Raw genomic sequence first — 19,071 nt, 5'->3', positions numbered from 1 at the left:
TTGTGTGTGGATACAAAGCTCTGTAATGCGAACAAACTAAGTTACTCTGATGTAACATCCCGATGTAGACAAGCCCTCGCTTTCAGACCACTCCAGCAGCCCTCCTACCTATATCCTCTTATTTCCTTCTCTATATCCTTCCCATTCCCTACATTCTGCTAAAATGTCTTTACTAGTCCCTCACTTCCTCCCTCCTGGAGTTGTGCATTTTTCATGTCCTTGCAACTTGTTATACTTAGACCCGCCTCCTGATTTATATAGGCTGAAATCCCTTCAACCTCTTCTTTCTTTCCCAAGCTTTTTGTCAAGCCTTGCCATTCATTCTTTCTTTGTCTACATTAGCACCCACAGTGTTGCTAAATCTCACAATTGTATCATGAGCCTGTAAGCGCCAGATCCTGGATTACATGAGCATCTCAGGTTTCATAAAATGAAAAGTAAGTTTCTAGTCCTCATGGTTGCAGAGAAAAGCTTGCAAATGTGAACCCTAAACAAAACAAAACAAAACAAAAAGAGCTCAAGATGTATTATTTTTAAAATTTGTGGTTTTTAAATTAATTGTACATTAGTATAAACAACTGCTATAATAAATACTATATGTTAATGTTTGCAGCTACTTTAATCTATTTTTCCATAGTATATTCATCACTATGTCAATATTTTTCATACTGATAAAAGTTTGAAAGAGAAAACGCCTTTAACTGCATTTTCATGTTACAGTAGATATAGGCTCCTCCTTGCTACAAAAATATTTGTTAAAGTACAGTTTTAGTGAAACATGTAACACTGATCTCTCATTGGGTGTTTTCCTCTAAAGTGGAACATTATTTATACATCAAAGAGAAAAAAGGACATATTTATGTCCCTCCAGGGCATAGGGAATGAAAATCATTGTGCTGATATTTTAATACAAATTACTTCCTGCATTTTTAAGTGACAGAAATATGAATATTCATAGACTCACAAGGCCAAACGATCTCTCCACTACATGGCACAGAGGGGCGCACAAAAGAGGAAAAGGGTTTGGAAAGCCTGCAAATCAGCAGTGTGTCTGTACAGGGGTTGGTAAGTGTTGTCTGCTTCACCCTGTCCCTTCCTCCTGAACACTGCACAATTTGGAATCTGTAGAATTGGGTATGGGAAGTTTTGAAGTAGAGGGGGTGGAGCCAGGCAGCAGCTGCTGTATGTAGCATGTTACTCTCCAAATCCGGTGGATCCATGCAGGAATTAACACTGCTTTAAGCAGTATTCCCTTTCCCACTGTGCATTCTACCACCTCCCCAGGCCCTCCACAGAATGTGTCTGGATCTGTAGCTTTTCTTCCACACAAATCCTAAGGTTCTCCAGGGTTTGAAGACTGTTTTCTGTCCCCCACCCCACCCCCAAATGAAAATGCAGTAGTAACTCTGCAGGTTTTTTTAAGTTTACTCACTCACCCAGGAGCTTTTTGTGGAAAAGGAGCATTCAGCCCTTAAAAACTAGAGTTTGAGAAAAAAACCCGAGAGACTTCCACACATCGGCTGTACAAAGTGGGCTGAGGTCTAGGTGGTGGCACCTACATGCCACCTGGGGGCTCTGCAGGCCTGAGAGATCTATACATCCTAACTTCAGGCTATGCAAAGGGATCAAGATCTTTTGTTATTATGAAAAGCCCTGTGTGCTTGCACTAGGCCCACTTTACTGTTACTTTTTTTGCAGGTATTTCTGTTGTATCTGAGCACCTCACAAACATGAATGAGTTAAATCACAAAACGCCCCCGCAAGGAAGAATAGTAGTTCCGCTTTACAGATTGGGAAATAGAGGCAGAGAAATATTAAGTGACTTACTCACATAGGAAAGCTATCACAGAGTTCAGAATAGACTCCAAGTCATTTAGTTTCCAGAGCCACTCCCATTCCTGTATCTCAACCGTAAGACTATCTCGTCTTGCTTAGCTCTATCTGTTATGCAGAGGTACTGGGTTTGTGTATGCATGTATGCATTTTCGTATGGCATGTGTGTTCCCTATGGTTTGGTATGCGGGTGTCTTAGTTATTCATTTTTATTATATTTAACAAACAGGTTTTGTCAAAATCTGACAAAGTAGATCAGTATTAACTTTGCCACATGGTAACTTTGTCAATCAGAAAATTTCAAACTTGATATAAAGTTATATGTGTAGTTTTTACTCTACATGGTGTGTGAATATGTACTAATGTATTACAAGTGTTCTGGTGGTGGGTGAGTGTGCTAGTGTATTTTGGCACATTGTATATTTTGTGTTTTAATTATGTGTTTTGGTGCATTGGGTTTTGTTTGTTGTATGTATTCTGAGTGTTGTGCTTGTTTTGGTGTATTGTATGTGCATGTTTGTTTTAAATTGTATGTGTATTGTGTTGTGTGTTTGTGTTTTGTGTACCTATCGTTTGTTCTAGGTAATGTTTGTGCATCTTTGAGTCTATTATAAATGTATCATGTTTTGGGAATTTGTGTTGATATTGTGTTCTGGCTATTATGTGTGTGTTGGTGTATTATGTATGCATTATACTTTGTCATGTGTGGATTATGTTTGGATATTGTGTGTGTTTTGTATCAGGACTGTGTGTTGTGTACAGTTACATGTACTGTGTAGCTCATGTTTGGGTGTTGCGTGTGTTATGTGTAGTGTCTGGGTCATATCTGGGTGTTGCCTATTATGGGTGTGTGTTTTGTATTGCTAGGGGTACTGTGTGAGTCATGCCTGGGTTGTGTATTGCTATGTGTATTGTGTGTGTTTGTTGTGTATTGCTGTGGGCTCTGTCTGGATGTTGTGTGGGTTCTGTATTGTACGGTGTGGGTCATGTCTGGAGGTTGAGTAGATTGTGTATTGCTGTGTGAATGGTGTGGGCCATGTGTAGGTGTGATGTGTGTTGTGTACTGTGTGGGCCAAGTTTGGGCACTGTGTGCGGTGTGTATTGCTATGTGTATGGTGTGGACCATGTTTAGGTGTTGTGTGTGGGTTGTGTACTGTATGGACCATACCTGTTGCTGTGGGGTGGTTATTGGTGGCGTGGGCCATGTCTGGGGCTGTGTCGGGTGGCGGCGTGGTAGGGTGGCCAGACAGCAAATGTGAAAAATCGGGACAGAGTGTGGGTGGTAATAGGAGCCTATATAAGAAAAAGACCCTAAAATCAGAACTGTCCCTATAACGCTCAAATAAATTGGTTAGTCTCTAAGGTGCCACTAGTACTCCTTTTCTTTTTGTGAATACAGCCTAACACGGCTGCTACTCTGAAACCTATAAAAACAGGACAGCTGGTCACCCTACAGCCATGGGCCCATAGCTGCTGGAACTAGGGATGTGCTATTACACCCCCTGGCTTGAAGTGGTTTCCATTATATGCAGGGTTTACATTTCGGTTCAGTGGCTCTCAGCACCTCTACTATACAAATTGTTCCAGCGCCCTGGCCTGGGGCCTGTCTGTATCTCTGGGGTGATTATTCGTGTCGTGGGCCATGCCCAGAGCTGTGGGCGATGTGCGCTGGCTCCACCAGCTCCGTGCGGCGCTGCAGGGGGCTCCCTCCCGGGCTGGGCAGCCGCAGGTTCCCCCGCTGGGACCGATGGGGAAGGCGCTCCCATCTCAGGCGATGCCTTGCGGTGCCAGGCTCACCCCGGAGCTGGGGGCCCTTGTGCTGCTGCCGCCGTTCCTGGGCTCCCCGGAGCCGCCCCGCCCCGCGCCGGGCTCGGGGTAGCCCTGAGCGCACAGTCACACCGGCACGGCACGGGGAGCTGGGGTCAGGCCCCGAGGCCGCCGCCACCGACCGGTGCCTGCGAAACCGGCCCTCCGGCAGCGGCGGCGGTGACCCCTCCTTAGAGCCAGCCAACACCGCGACCGCGGCCAGGGAAGGGTTAAGTGTTAAGCTTGTGCCTGTTCCAGCATCCGCGGAGGGATACTAAGCCGGAGCCTTGAACGCGGTGCTGCGGCTCCGCAAGCAAAAAAATGTCTGCCTAGGGGAGCCCACAAGTTCCTTCCAGCGGGGGGCGGGGGTGGTCGGCTCTGCCTCCTACCCAGCGGCCCGGCCGCTCGCGAGCGGGGCCCTGCTGGGTTCGGACGTCACCGCGGGGAAGGAGGTAAATTTGGGCCGGGAGGGAGAAGTTGGGATAGAATGGGGGGTGGGGGCTGCGCTGGGGGCAGGGGGCCGTGCTGGGAGGGCAGAGGGGGTGCCCTGGGGGCAGGGGGCCGTGCTGGGAGGGCAGAGGGGGTGCCCTGGGGGCAGGGGGCCGTGCTGGGAGGGTAGGGGGGGTGCCCTGGGGGGCAGGGGGCCGTGCTGGGAGGGCAGGGGGCCGTGCTGGGAGGGCAGAGGGGGTGCCCTGGGGGCAGGGGGCCGTGCTGGCAGGGCAAGGGGGGTGCCCTGGGGGGCAGAGGGCCGTGCTGGGAGGGCAGGGGGGATGCCCTGGAGGGCAGAGGGCCGTGCTGGGAGGGCAGGGGGGGTGCCCGGGAGGGCAGGGGGGGTGCCCTGGGGGGCAGGGGGCCGTGCTGGGGGTGCCCTGGGGGGCAGGGGGGGTGCCCTGGGGGGCAGGGGGCCGTGCTGGGAGGGCAGGGGGCCGTGCTGGGAGGGCAGAGGGGGTGCCCTGGAGGGCAGAGGGCCGTGCTGGGAGGGCAGGGGGGGTGCCCTGGGGGGCAGGGGGCCGTGCTGGGAGGGCAGGGGGGGTGCCCTGGGGGCAGGGGGCCGTGCTGGCAGGGCAAGGGGGGTGCCCTGGAGGGCAGAGGGCCGTGCTGGGAGGGCAGGGGGGGTGCCCTGGGGGGCAGGGGGCCGTGCTGGGAGGGCAGGGGGGGTGCCCTGGGGGGCAGGGGGCCGTGCTGGGAGGTGAATTCGGGGCTAAGGAGCTGCTGGGGTAGGGAGGCTGTAGAGGGGCTCCTCTGAGGAGTGACACTGGTGCTGGGAGGCGGGGGCGGGCGCTCTGCTGCGGGGTAGGGACTCTTCTGGGTCCGTTCTCTCAGTCTTGTCGGGGACTCTGGCGGGGCTGTAGCGGGCAGCAGTTCTCCGGCTCGTGTTTTATGCGCCCCTGGTCCCTGTGTATGGTCTGTCAGGGAAGGAAGCGCCCGCACTAAGCTGGCGCTCCTGGGAGGACTGGAGCCCTGAGCACTCGTTCAACTCGCAGGGGCTAGGAATGCGGCACCGTGTGTGTCCCGTCACACGCCAGCCTGCTCGGCGCAGGGAAAGGAGCGGGCCCCCAACGCCGCCACCTCGCCCGGCCGCTGCACTTGTGGGTGTCTTTGCGGTGCAAAGGCAGATCGCTGGTTTCAGAGACTGTTTATTGTTTGCAGCAGCTTTGGGGCTCCGGAGCTGGTAGTTACAGCAAATTGTGTGTGTGGATAAAGCAAATTATTCCTCTCTGGAAATCAGGCAATAGCAATGCTCAAGCAGACATGGCTCTGCTGAGGCACATCCACAGCCCAACTTGTCAGCTCCTTTGTTGCGAAAACAGTGAGTCACTTAATCTCTCTCTCTAATTTTCCAGATTTTGCTCGGGTTTACCTGTTTATGCCTTTAACTGGCCCAGGGCGATCTACCCCTTCCTGTCACTTCAGACTCACTTGTGTGTGTGTGTGTGTTGCCTGAGGTGAAGTAGAAATTGAATGAGGGGAAAGGAGGCAGAGGAAACTTAAAGAGAGTTGGCTAGTTTGAGAAGCTGCTGCTTGCTGATCTCATCCGTGTGCTCTGTTAAAGTGAGGCTTTCCCTTCGGATTTCCCCTCCCCCCCATCAGTGTAAGGGATGCGAATGCTTGAGCCCCCTTCTTTGTTAGGGACAGATCTGTCCGTGCACTGAATGGTGTCGGCACCAGCCCAATGGTAAAGTGCTGCGTGTCTCTTTCCCTCCCTGTGTTTTAGGACGTAATTGAAGTGGAGGAAGATGAATCCTCAGCAGCAGCGGATGGCCGCTATAGGAACCGACAAGGAACTGAGTGACCTGCTGGACTTCAGTGCGGTAGGATATTCTTCGAGGTCTTCTTATGGCTTCTCCACGGTAAAGCGAACCAAGAAGTAGGGGCGGCAGCCTGCAGGGCTTGGTTGGGTCCGACTCAGCCAATGTGCACACCTGAACTTTGATGTAATGTCTAGACTTCCAGATTTAATGCTCTAATACCAGCTGGGTCAATTGGTTTAACTGGTTAAAATCGGGCTGACCCGGAGATGGCGTAATCTAATACTTAATCTTTGTTAAACTGGTGTGTGGGACTGATAGTTTGTGAGGATTTTTCTTGTTCCTTTAAAGAAATGTAACTTGCTGGTGCTTAAAAGCTGCAAGGAAGTCAGTTGATACTTTGTTTTTCAATCTTGGTTTGTAAATTACAAGCAAAGTATTTTCTGTGTGATGCTTTTTTTCAGACTGATTTTTTCAAAATACATAATTTAAAACAAAATAGAAAAATAGTGCCTCTTGCAAATTGGCTACTAATTAAAGTTATCCTGTGCCTTTAGAGCTCATAAAATAACAAGCTATGTATTTTGAGCAGTAGAATTTATGATGTATAATAGACTTTAAATTACTGTAACAATCTCAGGTTTTCCTGTTTACATTGCTTGCATATAAAATAGAGGGCTTAGTAGCATTGGTGAAACTGCAAAGATCATTCTTGATTACTTGTTTTATGATTCTTTTGAATGTGTTAAAGTCTGTTTTCTGGAAGAAATATAGGCCAGTGAACTGTCATATGTTGAGTTTTTTTAGCCCGCAGACAAGATTTATAAACTTAACTTAAACATCTGTTGTTTTTTGTTTGTTTTGCAGATGTTTTCCCCACCTGTTAATAGTGGGAAAACCAGACCAACTACATTAGGAAGCAGTCAGTTTAGTGGATCAGGTAAGATGCTGTTGAGAAACCTAAAGTTCAAGTCACTGAATTTAGATATTTTAGTTTATTTTTTATATGCAGAAAAAAACCCACTAATCTTTCAATTGCACACATCTTCCTACATTTGACATAATCAAAATAATTGAAGATGCCTTATTTTGACCTACCTGATTTTTAGTATAAAAGGCCCATAGTTGTCTTTCATTGTGGCTTAAAATGCAGTTTGTTCAGTTCAGCACAGTGGAACATCCAGTATCTCTAATGGTACTGGCATGCAAGTTGGGTTTGATACATGTTGGGTTCAGAATGTCCACTTCTTGCTTTTTGTTTCAGTTTTGATAAATTTGAACATACCATTTTAATGTGTTACCATAATATATCAAATAATGAAATAAATCCTGAAAGACTTGTGAATTTATTTTAAATATCCATCCTTATGAAAATGATCAATTATAGGATTAATACTTTACTAAATAATATATGTATAAATACAATCAGAGTGAAGTAACTTCATAAATAAGTGGAAAAATTATGCATGTTTGTTTATGTATTGGTCATATTCTAGTGTGGAAGTCTAATTTTCTAAAAGCTGCATCATGTTGATATAGAAGAACTCTGGCCGGTGGAACAAGTCTCTTTTTTTTCCTTAATTAGTACAAAAATTTAAAGTATGTGGGATTTTTAAAAATACACCTATATTTTAAATGCTTAATTTTTAAAGTCGTCTAGTTTGGCTTCTACAAAGAAAAGAGCAGGATAAATTAGGATACTAATTTTGGTATGTGTCAACATATTTATCACAATATTATATGTTTTGAAACAGTAAAGGGAAAATGGTGCCTCTTTTGTTGTCTCCCTCTTCACAAAGTTCTCTTTGGAGCCTGTTTTGGTACAGGAAATTACAATTTCCTTGTGCTCTGTATCCTTCTGAACTTTGGCAGATATGATTCTCTCTCTCGTTTAAGCCTTGTCAATACTGCTATGAAAACCAGCAAATATATTAACAAAAATATGTTGTATTTATTTCACTACTTTGTGCCTTTTTTTCTTTACTGAGAGAGTATCTGCTCTATATATTGTCAATTTTCAGAATGTTGGGGACAAACCTGTAATACGAACTATAAAGTCAACTGTATAAAAGTCTTCATACTGCATAGTCCTCAGAAATAATATTTTTTTAAAGAAACAATACTATTTACTCATGCAGTAGTGATGTTTCTAGTTTTCTAATTACTGTGTGTATCTTGTATGATTAAAAGAAGGCTTAGTGTTTTTATTTTCAAAAAATAAAAAGGTAACTTTGTAGGACACTTATTAAATTAACAGTCAAGTATTTCTTTGAACATAAATAGTAATGTTGCCTATGTATATTTTGTATATTGTTAGAGTTGCCAGAGCAGTCTAAATGTATTAATGGTGGCAATATTAAAAAATAAGAGTTCTTGTTGAAACCTTTTTCTTGTATGATCTTGGATTATTTAAACTCGGAGATGGGGATTATTTAGTATCCACAACATCTTGAAAGTGAATGAAATTTGAAAAAAAATAAACACACAGTAATTTAGAGTCTCAGAAGAATATATTTTCAGAAATTTCATAAAATATATATATGGGATTTTGATTTACTCATTGCATGTTAAAATACTTAAATTTATTGTAATTTCAGTACAGGGATCTGCACGCCATATGTTGGTTAACCAATCTTTCATACAAACCTTCAGGTGAATCTCTTTCCAGAAATCTGCATCATAAGAGGAGTGTGTAGCTTTTCCCCCAAACTGTCCTCCATCAATTGGGTACATCTTACAAATATAGCTAGTAAGAATTTGCTATGAAAATCAAATGTTACATGGTCAGGAATGGTCTAGATAATACTTAGTCCTGCCTTGAGTGCAGGGGACTGGACTAGAAGACCTCTTGCGGTCCTTTCTAGTCCTATTATTCTATGAGTCTTTCTTTAAATTTAAGAGAGGTGCAAAGTGACAGGGTTTGTATTATGGGAAGAACAAGGAGATGTTTTGGTTTTTTTGTTTTTCCTTTCTCCTTAGTTTGCTTTTCCTGGATAAGTACATTTACATTCATGTCAAACAATAAATCTTTAGTGGTCAATATAAATCTTAAAAGATACCATTCAGCAATTGGTGATTCTGTTTGCAGGCCTGCTTCTAGGCAATGATTCCCCAGAAAAGAGAGAGCACCAAAGAGCTTAACCAGAAAAGTACAATCTTTTCTTTTTGGGAAATAGTGTTAATGGTTGCTTGAATTTTTTTATTGGGAAGCCTAATCTCTTCTGAGGTGTGACATCATCACAGAGATACTATGCATGAGGGAATGCATTACAGCTGTCTCTCAAGCTACAGCTCCAACAGAAGCCACTTTCCCATGAGAAGGATAGTGGGATATTGTATACCAAACTATCGCTTATACCATTCTCATGTAAGAATAACGACATCTAATAACACTTAACCGGATACGTTTTAGTTCACAATGTTTCTGGTTTTAGGGACTGTTTGGTTATAGACTCTCAGTTCCCCACTGCAAGGCAATCTGTTACATAGATTCTGTGTTCCCTGTACTGTTACAGTGACCTCAGTCTTGACCTAGACGGATTACTCTCTGCAGGAGTGAGAGGTGACGAACTCTGTATTAGCTCGGTTCTGGGACATTGTTAGATATCAGAGATGCATTTTTGAGATGATTGACAAAGTGGAAGTAGTACAGGTATTTAATTTCTGACACCCAAGTTTAATTCTGCATTGTGATCTTGATTTAATTTTAAGAATATTCTGTAGTTTGTAGAATAAATGTTTGAACATTATGTTTGGTTTTTTTTTACTACTAGAGACCAAATTTAAAAAACGGGAAGGAAAAATATTTCTTCAGGTGTTTGCCCCTTAGGGGTATTCCATACCAAGAAATACATTATGCATGGATTTGTAAAACAGTTTTGTTTGTTTTACCATGGAGAATGTAGCTATGTCTATTTTTAAAAGGCTTACTCATTTTTGATTTAATACACAGAATTTGAGATATAACCTATTTACGTCTGTTTGAGTCTTTCAATGATTGTGCTTGCAATTATGCCTTTCTGGATTACTTTGTGAAGATGGTGCTTCCTTTACTATTTTTCCATTTTTAAAATAATTAGCTTTTTATCCTTTTTCCAAATGTCTTGTCTCAGCTGGGCTAGAGTAGTATTTGTTTATTGAAACACTTCTTAAATGTCCAGTTTAAATCTACTAAAATGAAAGATAAGTGTTTCAGGACAAAAAAATTAACTGCTCTGTGCCAGTCGTAGGAAGACAAACAGCTATTTATGAGTCTATGAAGTTCTTGTTGAGATTTGTTTCAAGGTACAATCCTAGAAAATATAAATTAGAAGGGTGGGAAAATGCCTGCTATGTTAGTTTATTTGATTGTTAATGGGCAAACTAACAAATGTCCAAGAATGTCTGATTGCTTCTTTGTTTTTCACACTTTAGCTTCTCTAGGTGATGCGGATGAAAGGGTGAAAGTTGCCGATCTCTTAGTGTTGCAGCAAGCATGATATGATTTAATACAGCCATGTTTCGGTCATCGGTTATTACAAAGTACATATGTAACTGAATGTAATAAAACAGCCAGTCAGGGTACTGTGACTAAAATTTGTTGTTTGGCAGGGAGGTACCATAGGTTAACACACGAATGTTGTGCTTTGGAGTGTTGGACGATAAGGTGTTTAGGAATTTGAGAATTACACTGCTTGGTGGGTGTGTGGAATTTATGGGATCAGAGTGTTTTTATTTTTTGTTTTGCTTTTAGTTTTTTTCGGGGGAGAGAGTTTGCCTTCTAAAGGCTCATCGTTTGTGAATGAAAGCTACGGGTGAAATAAGTGACTCTGATACATCATGGTATTTTATGACTGTAAATCAAGTGATTTGCTGATAATGTCAAATAATTTAATTAGATTAGTGATGGGAATGAATATATTGAAAAAATAACCTGATACAAAATAAGAATGACAGAGTTAAATTGCAAAGATGCTTTGCTATTGCTGTCTCCTGCTAAAACATAACAACCTCTTTTCACCCCCACCCCTGTATTGCTTTCATTCTCTCTATTTCTGCAGTCTCCAAGATGGAAACTGCTTACATTGCCCAGGACTTTCTGTACTGGAATTTAAAATTTTTTAACTAAAAATGTTTCTGTGATAGCCTGACAGCAGGAAGCATGATTTAGAATGTAGTAAAATGAATGTCCAGAGGCCATCCATCAAAACCACATGAGTCAAGTGTTCCAAAGCTGGATGGCTACTTTTACCTGATGCTTTCGTCAGAAATGTGGAGAGACTCCCATTAAGTGCCATTTGTAACAGGCAAATTCCTGTCTTCTGCAATAAATTAGTGTTTCTGTAGTTCCCTTAAATAGTCAAAATGTTAGACACCTGTTGCCTATGTAATTGATTTGACGTTGAGTTCTTTGAGAAACGTGCACACAATTGCAAGTGTAAAACTATATGCCCAAATTGGTGTCCACACTGTGCATGCACACACAAACCCTTCTCTCCTCTCCCACCTCCCCAAGTCATGCCTATGTGCACAAGATCATTTTCCTGCTCTAGTCCAAATGCTTATATATATTCACACAGCAAACGTACTCAAGCAGTTTCCCTTTCTACCCCTTTGCATGTTAGAGTTGAGTGGGTTTTAAAGAGAGTGGCTCGGCATAAGCAACCAACTAGGGGCCTGATCCAAAGCTTAATGTAGTAGAAGAAAAGCCTCACATTAACTTCAATGTCCTTCGAACCAAGCCCTTTGTGTGCAAATTGAATCTGCACAGAAATTTCTTGGATGCAGTAAACATTCTTCCGTAGCAGATCTAGTTAAATAAATAGTCAGTTTCACCAATTATTAAAACTCTGTAGGAATGACTTGTATCATCCAGGTTAATTGCCAGAGTCCCCCTTGAGGGTTAGATTAGCAATTCTTCATACAAGGCTCAGGAGATAATCTCCTAGGTGGGGTGAAATGACCCATAGAGAGATATTAGTTAGTCCATAGCATACCTTGCAGAGGAAAGTTATTGATTTTTGCAAGCCAAACTTTATCTTTTAGTCTCAAGAAATATGTTTGAGGAGTAAAATAAACAGGGACTACACTTCACCTATGCATCAAAAATTCATGGTTCTTAACCTTTCAAGCTACAGTCTTTATGAACAGAACTTGAATTCTCAAGGAGAACCAGTCACCACACCATCCTCCTTGTCTATATACATCTGGTGAAGTAACCTCTCTGCCTGACCCTGTTTCCTAAATTCTAGGAGTTGACAGGTGATCCCATGTAGATGAAGAATTCAGCCCTAGAAAGATAAACATGCCAGCCCACGACAATCATTCTCTTACTTACAAATAAAATGAAGAGGTGATCAAAGATCTTATACTTTGGGAATTTGGTCATTACTCATATTTTTAGTTGTCCAAAATACTTTGTGGTCCTCGTGTATATTTTTCATGAATTGATTGAAGGCAGGTAAGTTGAATGCATGTGTTCTATGCACCAAAGGTCTAGAGTTGCACATGAATAAAAGCCTTAGATTATACATGCGTGTTGCTTATTTAATAATAGGGGCTATGTATAGGACTCTGTAAAACATCCTTAAAGCCAGAAGCAGGCAAAACTTATCTGATGAACCCAAAACTCTGCCCATGTTCACAAACCTTCTTATGAATGTGGTGAGAATTCTGGGCATGTTTTGTCTTGGCCCTTTCCAACTGGAATACCTTGTCCCTACCCCCAACAGATCTAGAAGATGGTGAAAGTGTGACCTAGGGCTTGAAAACCATCTGATTTAGAATTAGGGTGCTCAAGAATTTCATTCTGGTCCACTGCCCCAACTGTGTTTGAGGGTCTAGCAAGAAGGCTCACTGCAGTTGAATTAGGGGCACACTGCCTACTTGCTCCAGATCTTTCTTGAATTTGGAAGATGCGGGGCTGGGCATAGGTTTATTTGCTGGCTCCTTCTGGAAGACAGGAATGATGGAGTGGGCTAGTTAGCTGGCCACATAAGGCAGCTTAAGGTAAAGGGGTACTCCTGGGGGAATTCTGTGCCACTGTGCATGCCCAGAATTCATGTGTCCTGCAGAATTTTTTCCCCCCCCGCAGAAAGTACCTTCTGCCCCAGAAGTGCTACAGTTCTTCCTTTCGCCCACCAGAGGACACTGTGGCGCCAGTACAGCCAACAGCATGAATGCAGTAGGCTGTTCTGGTGCCACAGCAGCCTCTGGTGGGCAAAAGGCGGAACTGCAGCACGTCTGGGCCAGAGTGTATTTTCGGGGGTGGGGAATTCTGTGTATGTGCAGTGGCACAGAATTCCCGCAAGAGTAGAAGTTCATCACAGCACCTGGCCCATGGAGTCAGGTTAGGACAAAGTGGAGCACATAGGGTTGCTGTGGGGGGTGTCACAGATGGGTTCAGAATGGCTGGGGTGGGGGACAGACTGGGGTGTGGGCTCAGGAGCTAGTAGGGTGACAGCATTAAGCCAGGGGGTGCATGGCCACATGGGAGGGGAGCTGCATGGACCCATGAGGGTGGGGGAAGAGACTGCAGGGACCCATCAGGATGGGGAGTGCAGGAACAAGGTCACATGTTTCTGACTGAATGGGAGGGGTTTGGCTTAGCCAGGGTCTGCATGGGGGAGGCTCCCCAACTCCCTAACAATCCTACACTGCTCCACCAAAGCCTGTTCCATACTTTTTCCACCCACACTCAGTAACCATCCAGGTTCACTCCAGGCTCCTTCCCTCTCCCTCAGCTCCTCCGTTACTCCTGACATCCCAGCCTTTGCACTGCTTCTGATGGATGCAGAAAATACAATGCTGTATTGTAATTTAAATGAATTACTCAAAGTTTTGTATTAATATGCCTAGTAAGCAATTTGTCAAAAAAAATTACCAGAATCTTTTTTTGGTCTGTATTGTTACAGACATACTTGCTGACAGATATCTGAAATAAATTACCAAAATAATTGAAACTGGCACAATTATATAGTGTTGTTTTGACAAATTATGCAGAATTTTGAAGAAATTTTAATTTTTTTGGCGTAGAATTCCCTCATTAGTAAAGGGGGCAGAGGGTTCCAAGCCCATTGTGGGTACAAATAGAAGGAACTGCTCATCTATTTTCATATGAAAACAGAAAAACACTTGCAGGGAATTTTGTTTTATGTTTGCACGAAGTACTGAGTTTTGTGTGAACCTTAAGGAATGCCATCTGGTTTTGGTTTGTGAAACTCTTGCAAACTGAAACTGGTGTATATAGCACAGCTCTAGTTATAAGGCTTGCTACTACTTCGTGCGTGGAGTAGTCACTGTAAAAAAACAAACAAAGAAAACCATGCTGAAACTGTATTTAGATGTGTGAATGACTTCTGTGTTTGGCTTGCATAACTAAAACCGCCCCTCGGGAGCAGACATGCGAAACCTGTGAAAAAAACGCAAAAGTTGGGCTTGTTTTAGGCTTAATTGGTTTGTGATTTGCTTGTTGACTAGTTTTTGGCTTCTGGCTTGTTGCTTCTTTTTTTTTTTTTGATTGGCTCCCAGCAAGCCGGTGCAACGAGAGGCAGGCAAGGGGCAAGCAGGGTAAGGGCAGGGAGAGAGTCAGGGCTGCACAGCGGGCCCACCACAGTCCCATACTGCACGCGGGGGGATCTAGTCACATAGAGTGTTGGGGTTCTTAAGGATTGGCTTGTTTTGGCCTTGTTTTGAAATGGGATGAGCTTGATTTTTGGCTTATTGTGAAAGTTGGGGTGCTTATTTACCGTGTGAAAGTTGGCAACTGTGCTCAGGAGTCATGAAAGTTACCAGACCAACTAGTCATGCATAATAGTTAGGGTAACTGGCCAGATAACTAGATCTTCACCACTCACTCCTTGTGGGTGGTTACGCTTTTGAAAATGTAGCTTTTTTTTTTTTTTTCCTCTCCCCTCTCCAGTCACCCTGTGTTGAAGTCTGAGCCTCATCCCAGTCAGAGAGGCAATGACTTCCTTGCTGTCTCCTGGATATGTAGCTTCAGAATGTATAATAGCAATGTGTCTCCTCTTTAGATACACTCTTCACAAAGACTGAAGAAAACTATTATTCAGTGCATTTGTCACAGTTCAAGCCAATTGTGCCTATGTTTTTCCTTCCATTGTCTAGCAAGGGCACCCACTCTAGGCTTCTGGCTCCTCAACTGTCACCTCTCTTGGGTGGAGACCCACATTTCTCTTCTTCGTGACTGGGGTATTTTCAAACTGCGCAGCTCCCTGCCTACAGTGTGAACTCCCCACCAAAGTCAGGTTGCCTAAGCATGCTTTACTTTTCTCCTCAGAAATGGTGAACAGTGTAATTGCCATAGTTAAGCTACCATACACCTCTTTCTAAGCAATCATATTTATTCTTAAGGTAAAAGCATTACAGAGAAAACGTGTTTTAAAAAAAATAAAAGAACCTACACACATGCTACAAATGTTACCAGAGATCACCCTCTTGTTCTGAAAGTGCTCTGGTTGGTGATTAGTTTCAAACCCCACATGGGAGATTTTCTTGTGGTCACAAGTTCATTACAACTTGAACTTAGAGTAAGCACTCTCATGAATAAATCAGTTACTCCTTTATACAGTTTCTGTTTCCTTATGTAACGGATGATCAGCAGACGAAAGGTCTCCCCTCAGGGCGAAGCTTCAGAGGTTGAGTCTGTAGATGGGAGTTGGCAATCCTCTCGTCTCAAGTACTTCCTAGCAATTTAATTTCACACATATTGACCCAAAAGATCATTTGTGTCTGCTTCATTGTTCAACATAGTCCTTTGAAGCTCACAGTACTTCCCAGGGATTGCATTAATTCTGTCTTCCGCCTAAATAAGTTCAATGAAATCTCACAATAATACATAAACATTTGCATTGTTAATACAATGAACTCCTAAAATGTTAAACTTAATTTAATGAGTTTTGTCCAGGAAATTGCCATAACTGTCATAGCATTGACCTGTAAAATATTCTTTTGTTAGAAACTAACGTGCCTTGTTTTGGCTATCAGATGACCCGCATCCAATCCCCAGATGGCACGGGTACAAATTTACTCTTTTCCCATGAATAAGTAGAGGGTGGGATGGTGTATAGTAGTCTTGCAAACAAACCCAGACACCTCTAAGCTTCCCTCTAAAATGCCTGTTTGTGGCTTAATATGCGGAAGACCGTCACATAAGAATGGTCATACTGGCTCAGACCAAAGGTTCATTTAACCCAGTATCCTATCTTCTGATAATGGCCAATGCTGGTGCTTCAGAGGGAACGAACGGAACAGGTAATCAAGTGATCCATCCCCTGTCGCCCATTCCCAGCTTCTGGCAAACAGAGGCTAGGGACACCATCCCTGCTTGTCCTGCCATATAGCCATTGATGAACCTATCCTCCGTGAACTTACCTAGTTCTTTTTTGAACCATGTTATAGTCTTGATCTTCACAACATCCTCTGGCAGAGTTCCACAGGTTGACTGTGCATTGTGTGATGAAATACTTCCTTTTGTTTGTTTTAAACCTGTTGCATATTAATTTCATTTGGTGACCCCCTAGTTCTTGTGTTATGAGAAGGAGTAAAATAAGGAAGTGTTATTACTTTCTCCCCACCAGTCATGATTTTTTGTAGATCTCTATCATATCCCCCCTTAGTAGTCTCCTTTCCAAGCTGAAAAGTCCCAATCTTATTAATCTCTCCTCATATGGAAGCTGTTCCATACTCCTAATAATTTTTGTTGCCCTTTTTTGTACCTTTTCCAATTCCAGTATATCTTTTTTGAGATGGGGCGACCACATCTGCATGCAGTATTCAAGATGTGGGTGTACTATGGATTAATATAGAGGCAGTTGTGATATTTTCTGTCTTCTTATCTATCCATTTCTTAATAATTCCCAACATTCTGTTCACTTTTTTGACTGCTGCTGCACATTAGATGTTTTCAGAGAACTATCCACAATGGCTCCAAGATCTCTTTCTTGAGTGATAGAAGCTAATTTAGCCCCCATCATTCTATATGTATAGTTGGGATTATGTTTTCCAGTATGAATTACTTTGCATTTATCAACATTGAATTTCATCTGCCATTTTGTTGCCCAGTCACCCAGTTTTGTGAGATCCTTTTGTAGCTCTTAACTAGAGTAGTTTTGTATCGTTTGCAGATTTTGCCACCTCACTGTTTACCGATGTCAGTTCTGTATGTTTTGGAGAATGAAGATCTGGGAATCAGAGTTATGCCTTGCAGTTCCCTTGCGAGGGTGAAATTAAATAGAAATACTAGCTAGAATTCTGATTTAATCTTTATTCTGATATGTTGTAACTTCAAGTAACATCAGTTGTAGATAAAGAATTTCAGGAGTGGTGGGTGGTTCTTGGTTTTTCAAGGTTTTTTGACAAGGGTGCATAGGGAGGAATGTGATGTCTATGAAAAGTTTGTGAGTTCTGTTCTTGCAGGTGTTCCTCTGGTGCGATCTGTGGGGAAGGGTTGGTACCTTCAGAAAGGGCATTAAGAAATAGGCTAGAGGCCTGGGGTAAAATGGGAGAAGGATCATACTGAGGTGAAGCAGAGAATAAATAAGCAGTTCAACTTCAAAATCACCTCCAGTCTTAAGGACTTGGTTCTACTCTTTTCAAGAAAAGTACATAAGAGAGTCTGGTACATCTCTGCATGCTGTTAGGGCAGTGCAGTTTATGCTACACTCTGTCATTTAGTTATTGTAAAGCTTTGGTTGCATGTGTGACTTTTGGCAAGATTTCTGGGTCTGCGGTTCTGATAGAAGGGGTCCATGTTATGGGTTATATGCTTATGTAGCTTTTCTGTCTTATGTTTTTTGTTTCAGCTGTCCAGTTGAACAACTTCTTAATCATTTCTCTGTCAAATGTAACCTAAACAAGCATGACAGCTGTTTCATATAATGCTAACTAATCTTTATTTGAAACTAGAGTATCCATTATGTGAATATTTTTCTCTCCTACATTAGTAAATTGTATTTTATTTAATTACTTATTAAATGTCTATTCTGTATAGTATGGACTGCTAGCTTTAATATTTCTCAGTTTTAAACTGTGTATGTTTGCACGTTCAACTGAATTGTATGCAGTTGATGACCCCAAAGACCTTAAGACACGACTCCAAACCCGTACAGTACTCTAGATTTGGAGTGTGCGTGTGGGTTTTTGTTTAGTTGTTTGAGCTGAAAGATAGTCTAACTTGAGTTTCTAGCTAGCTCCTTAGTACTGGATGTGTGAGGAGCCGCCTAATGCAAGGGATTTTCCAGCAGTGGTCTAACAATCTGTCTTCAGAGCTCTTTCTCAGATGTAGCATGCAAGCTATGTGTTCTGCTAAATCCTTCTGCTTTTTTGGATCTGTCACCACAAATATAGTAGAGAAATGGCTCATACCACTTGGAGGATAGCGGCTAAGAGCAGAGGTTGCTCACAATCCCCCTAATGCAGAGATGGGCAAACTACGGCCCGCGGGCCACATCTGCCCCGCAGGACCATCCTGTCTGGCCCCTGAGCTCCCAGCTGGGGAGGCTAACTCCTGGTGTCCCCCGTGCCCCGCAGCCTCAGCTCACTGCGCCTCCAGTGCTCTTGCCCGCCACTCCTGATGGGCAGCGCGGCTGGCTCCGGCGGGGCTGCGAGCTCCTGCTGCTCTGAGTGGCAGAGTAAGGGAGCAGGGGGAGAGGGAGTTGGATAGGGGGCAGAGGGTCCGGGGGGGGCAGTTAGATGGGGTGCAGGTTGCGGGGGGGCGGTCAGGGGACAGGGAACAGGGGAGGTTGGATAGGGGATGGGGTCCTGGGGGGGCGATTAGGGAGTTCTGGGGGTCAGGGCGCAGGAGTGTGGATAGGGGTTGGGGCAGTCAGGGGACAGGGAGCAGGGGGGTTGGATAGGGGATGGAGTCGTGGGGGGGTGATTAGGGGTGGGGGGTCCTGGGAGGGGGCGGTCAAGGGACAAGGAGCGGGGGGTTGGATGAGTCAGGAGTTCTGAGGGGGGCAGTCAGGGGGCGGGAAGTGGGAAGGGGAGGATAGGGGGCAGGGGCCAGGCTGTTTGGGGGGACACAGCCTTCCCTACCCAGCCCTCCATACAGTTTTGCAACCCTGATGTGGCCCTCAGGCCAAAAAGTTTGCCCACCCCTGCCCTAATGCATTATGCATCATTCTGGAGTTTGGAGATCTGCATGGAGAATTGAGCTCTAAATAGTCTTCTAATGCTACAAATT

General features: G+C 43.7%; 1 protein-coding gene across 6 annotated transcripts in view; it reads left to right on the top strand.

Moving 5' to 3' along the window:
* Window positions 1-3,720: 3,720 nt before the first annotated feature.
* Window positions 3,721-19,071, top strand: part of TCF12 (transcription factor 12) — a 286,435-nt gene continuing 271,084 nt past the window's right edge. For 2 of the 6 annotated variants that reach the window (XM_077828594.1, XM_077828597.1), the window contains exons 1-3: window positions 3,721-4,091; window positions 5,855-5,990; window positions 6,756-6,828. In XM_077828594.1, the coding sequence (XP_077684720.1) occupies window positions 5,877-5,990; window positions 6,756-6,828 (187 nt within the window). In that variant the 5' untranslated portion in view covers window positions 3,721-4,091; window positions 5,855-5,876. The remainder of the gene's footprint in view (window positions 4,092-5,854; window positions 5,991-6,755; window positions 6,829-19,071) is intronic. The other 4 variants (XM_077828595.1, XM_077828593.1, XM_077828596.1 and 1 more) reach the window with 3 other exon arrangements.

Source organism: Eretmochelys imbricata, chromosome 10 (genome assembly GCF_965152235.1).
Source record: "Eretmochelys imbricata isolate rEreImb1 chromosome 10, rEreImb1.hap1, whole genome shotgun sequence".
NCBI lineage: Eukaryota > Metazoa > Chordata > Testudines > Cheloniidae > Eretmochelys > Eretmochelys imbricata.
The sequence above is the reverse complement of the archived record's forward strand: the minus strand, read 5'-3'. Positions and strand labels throughout refer to the sequence as shown.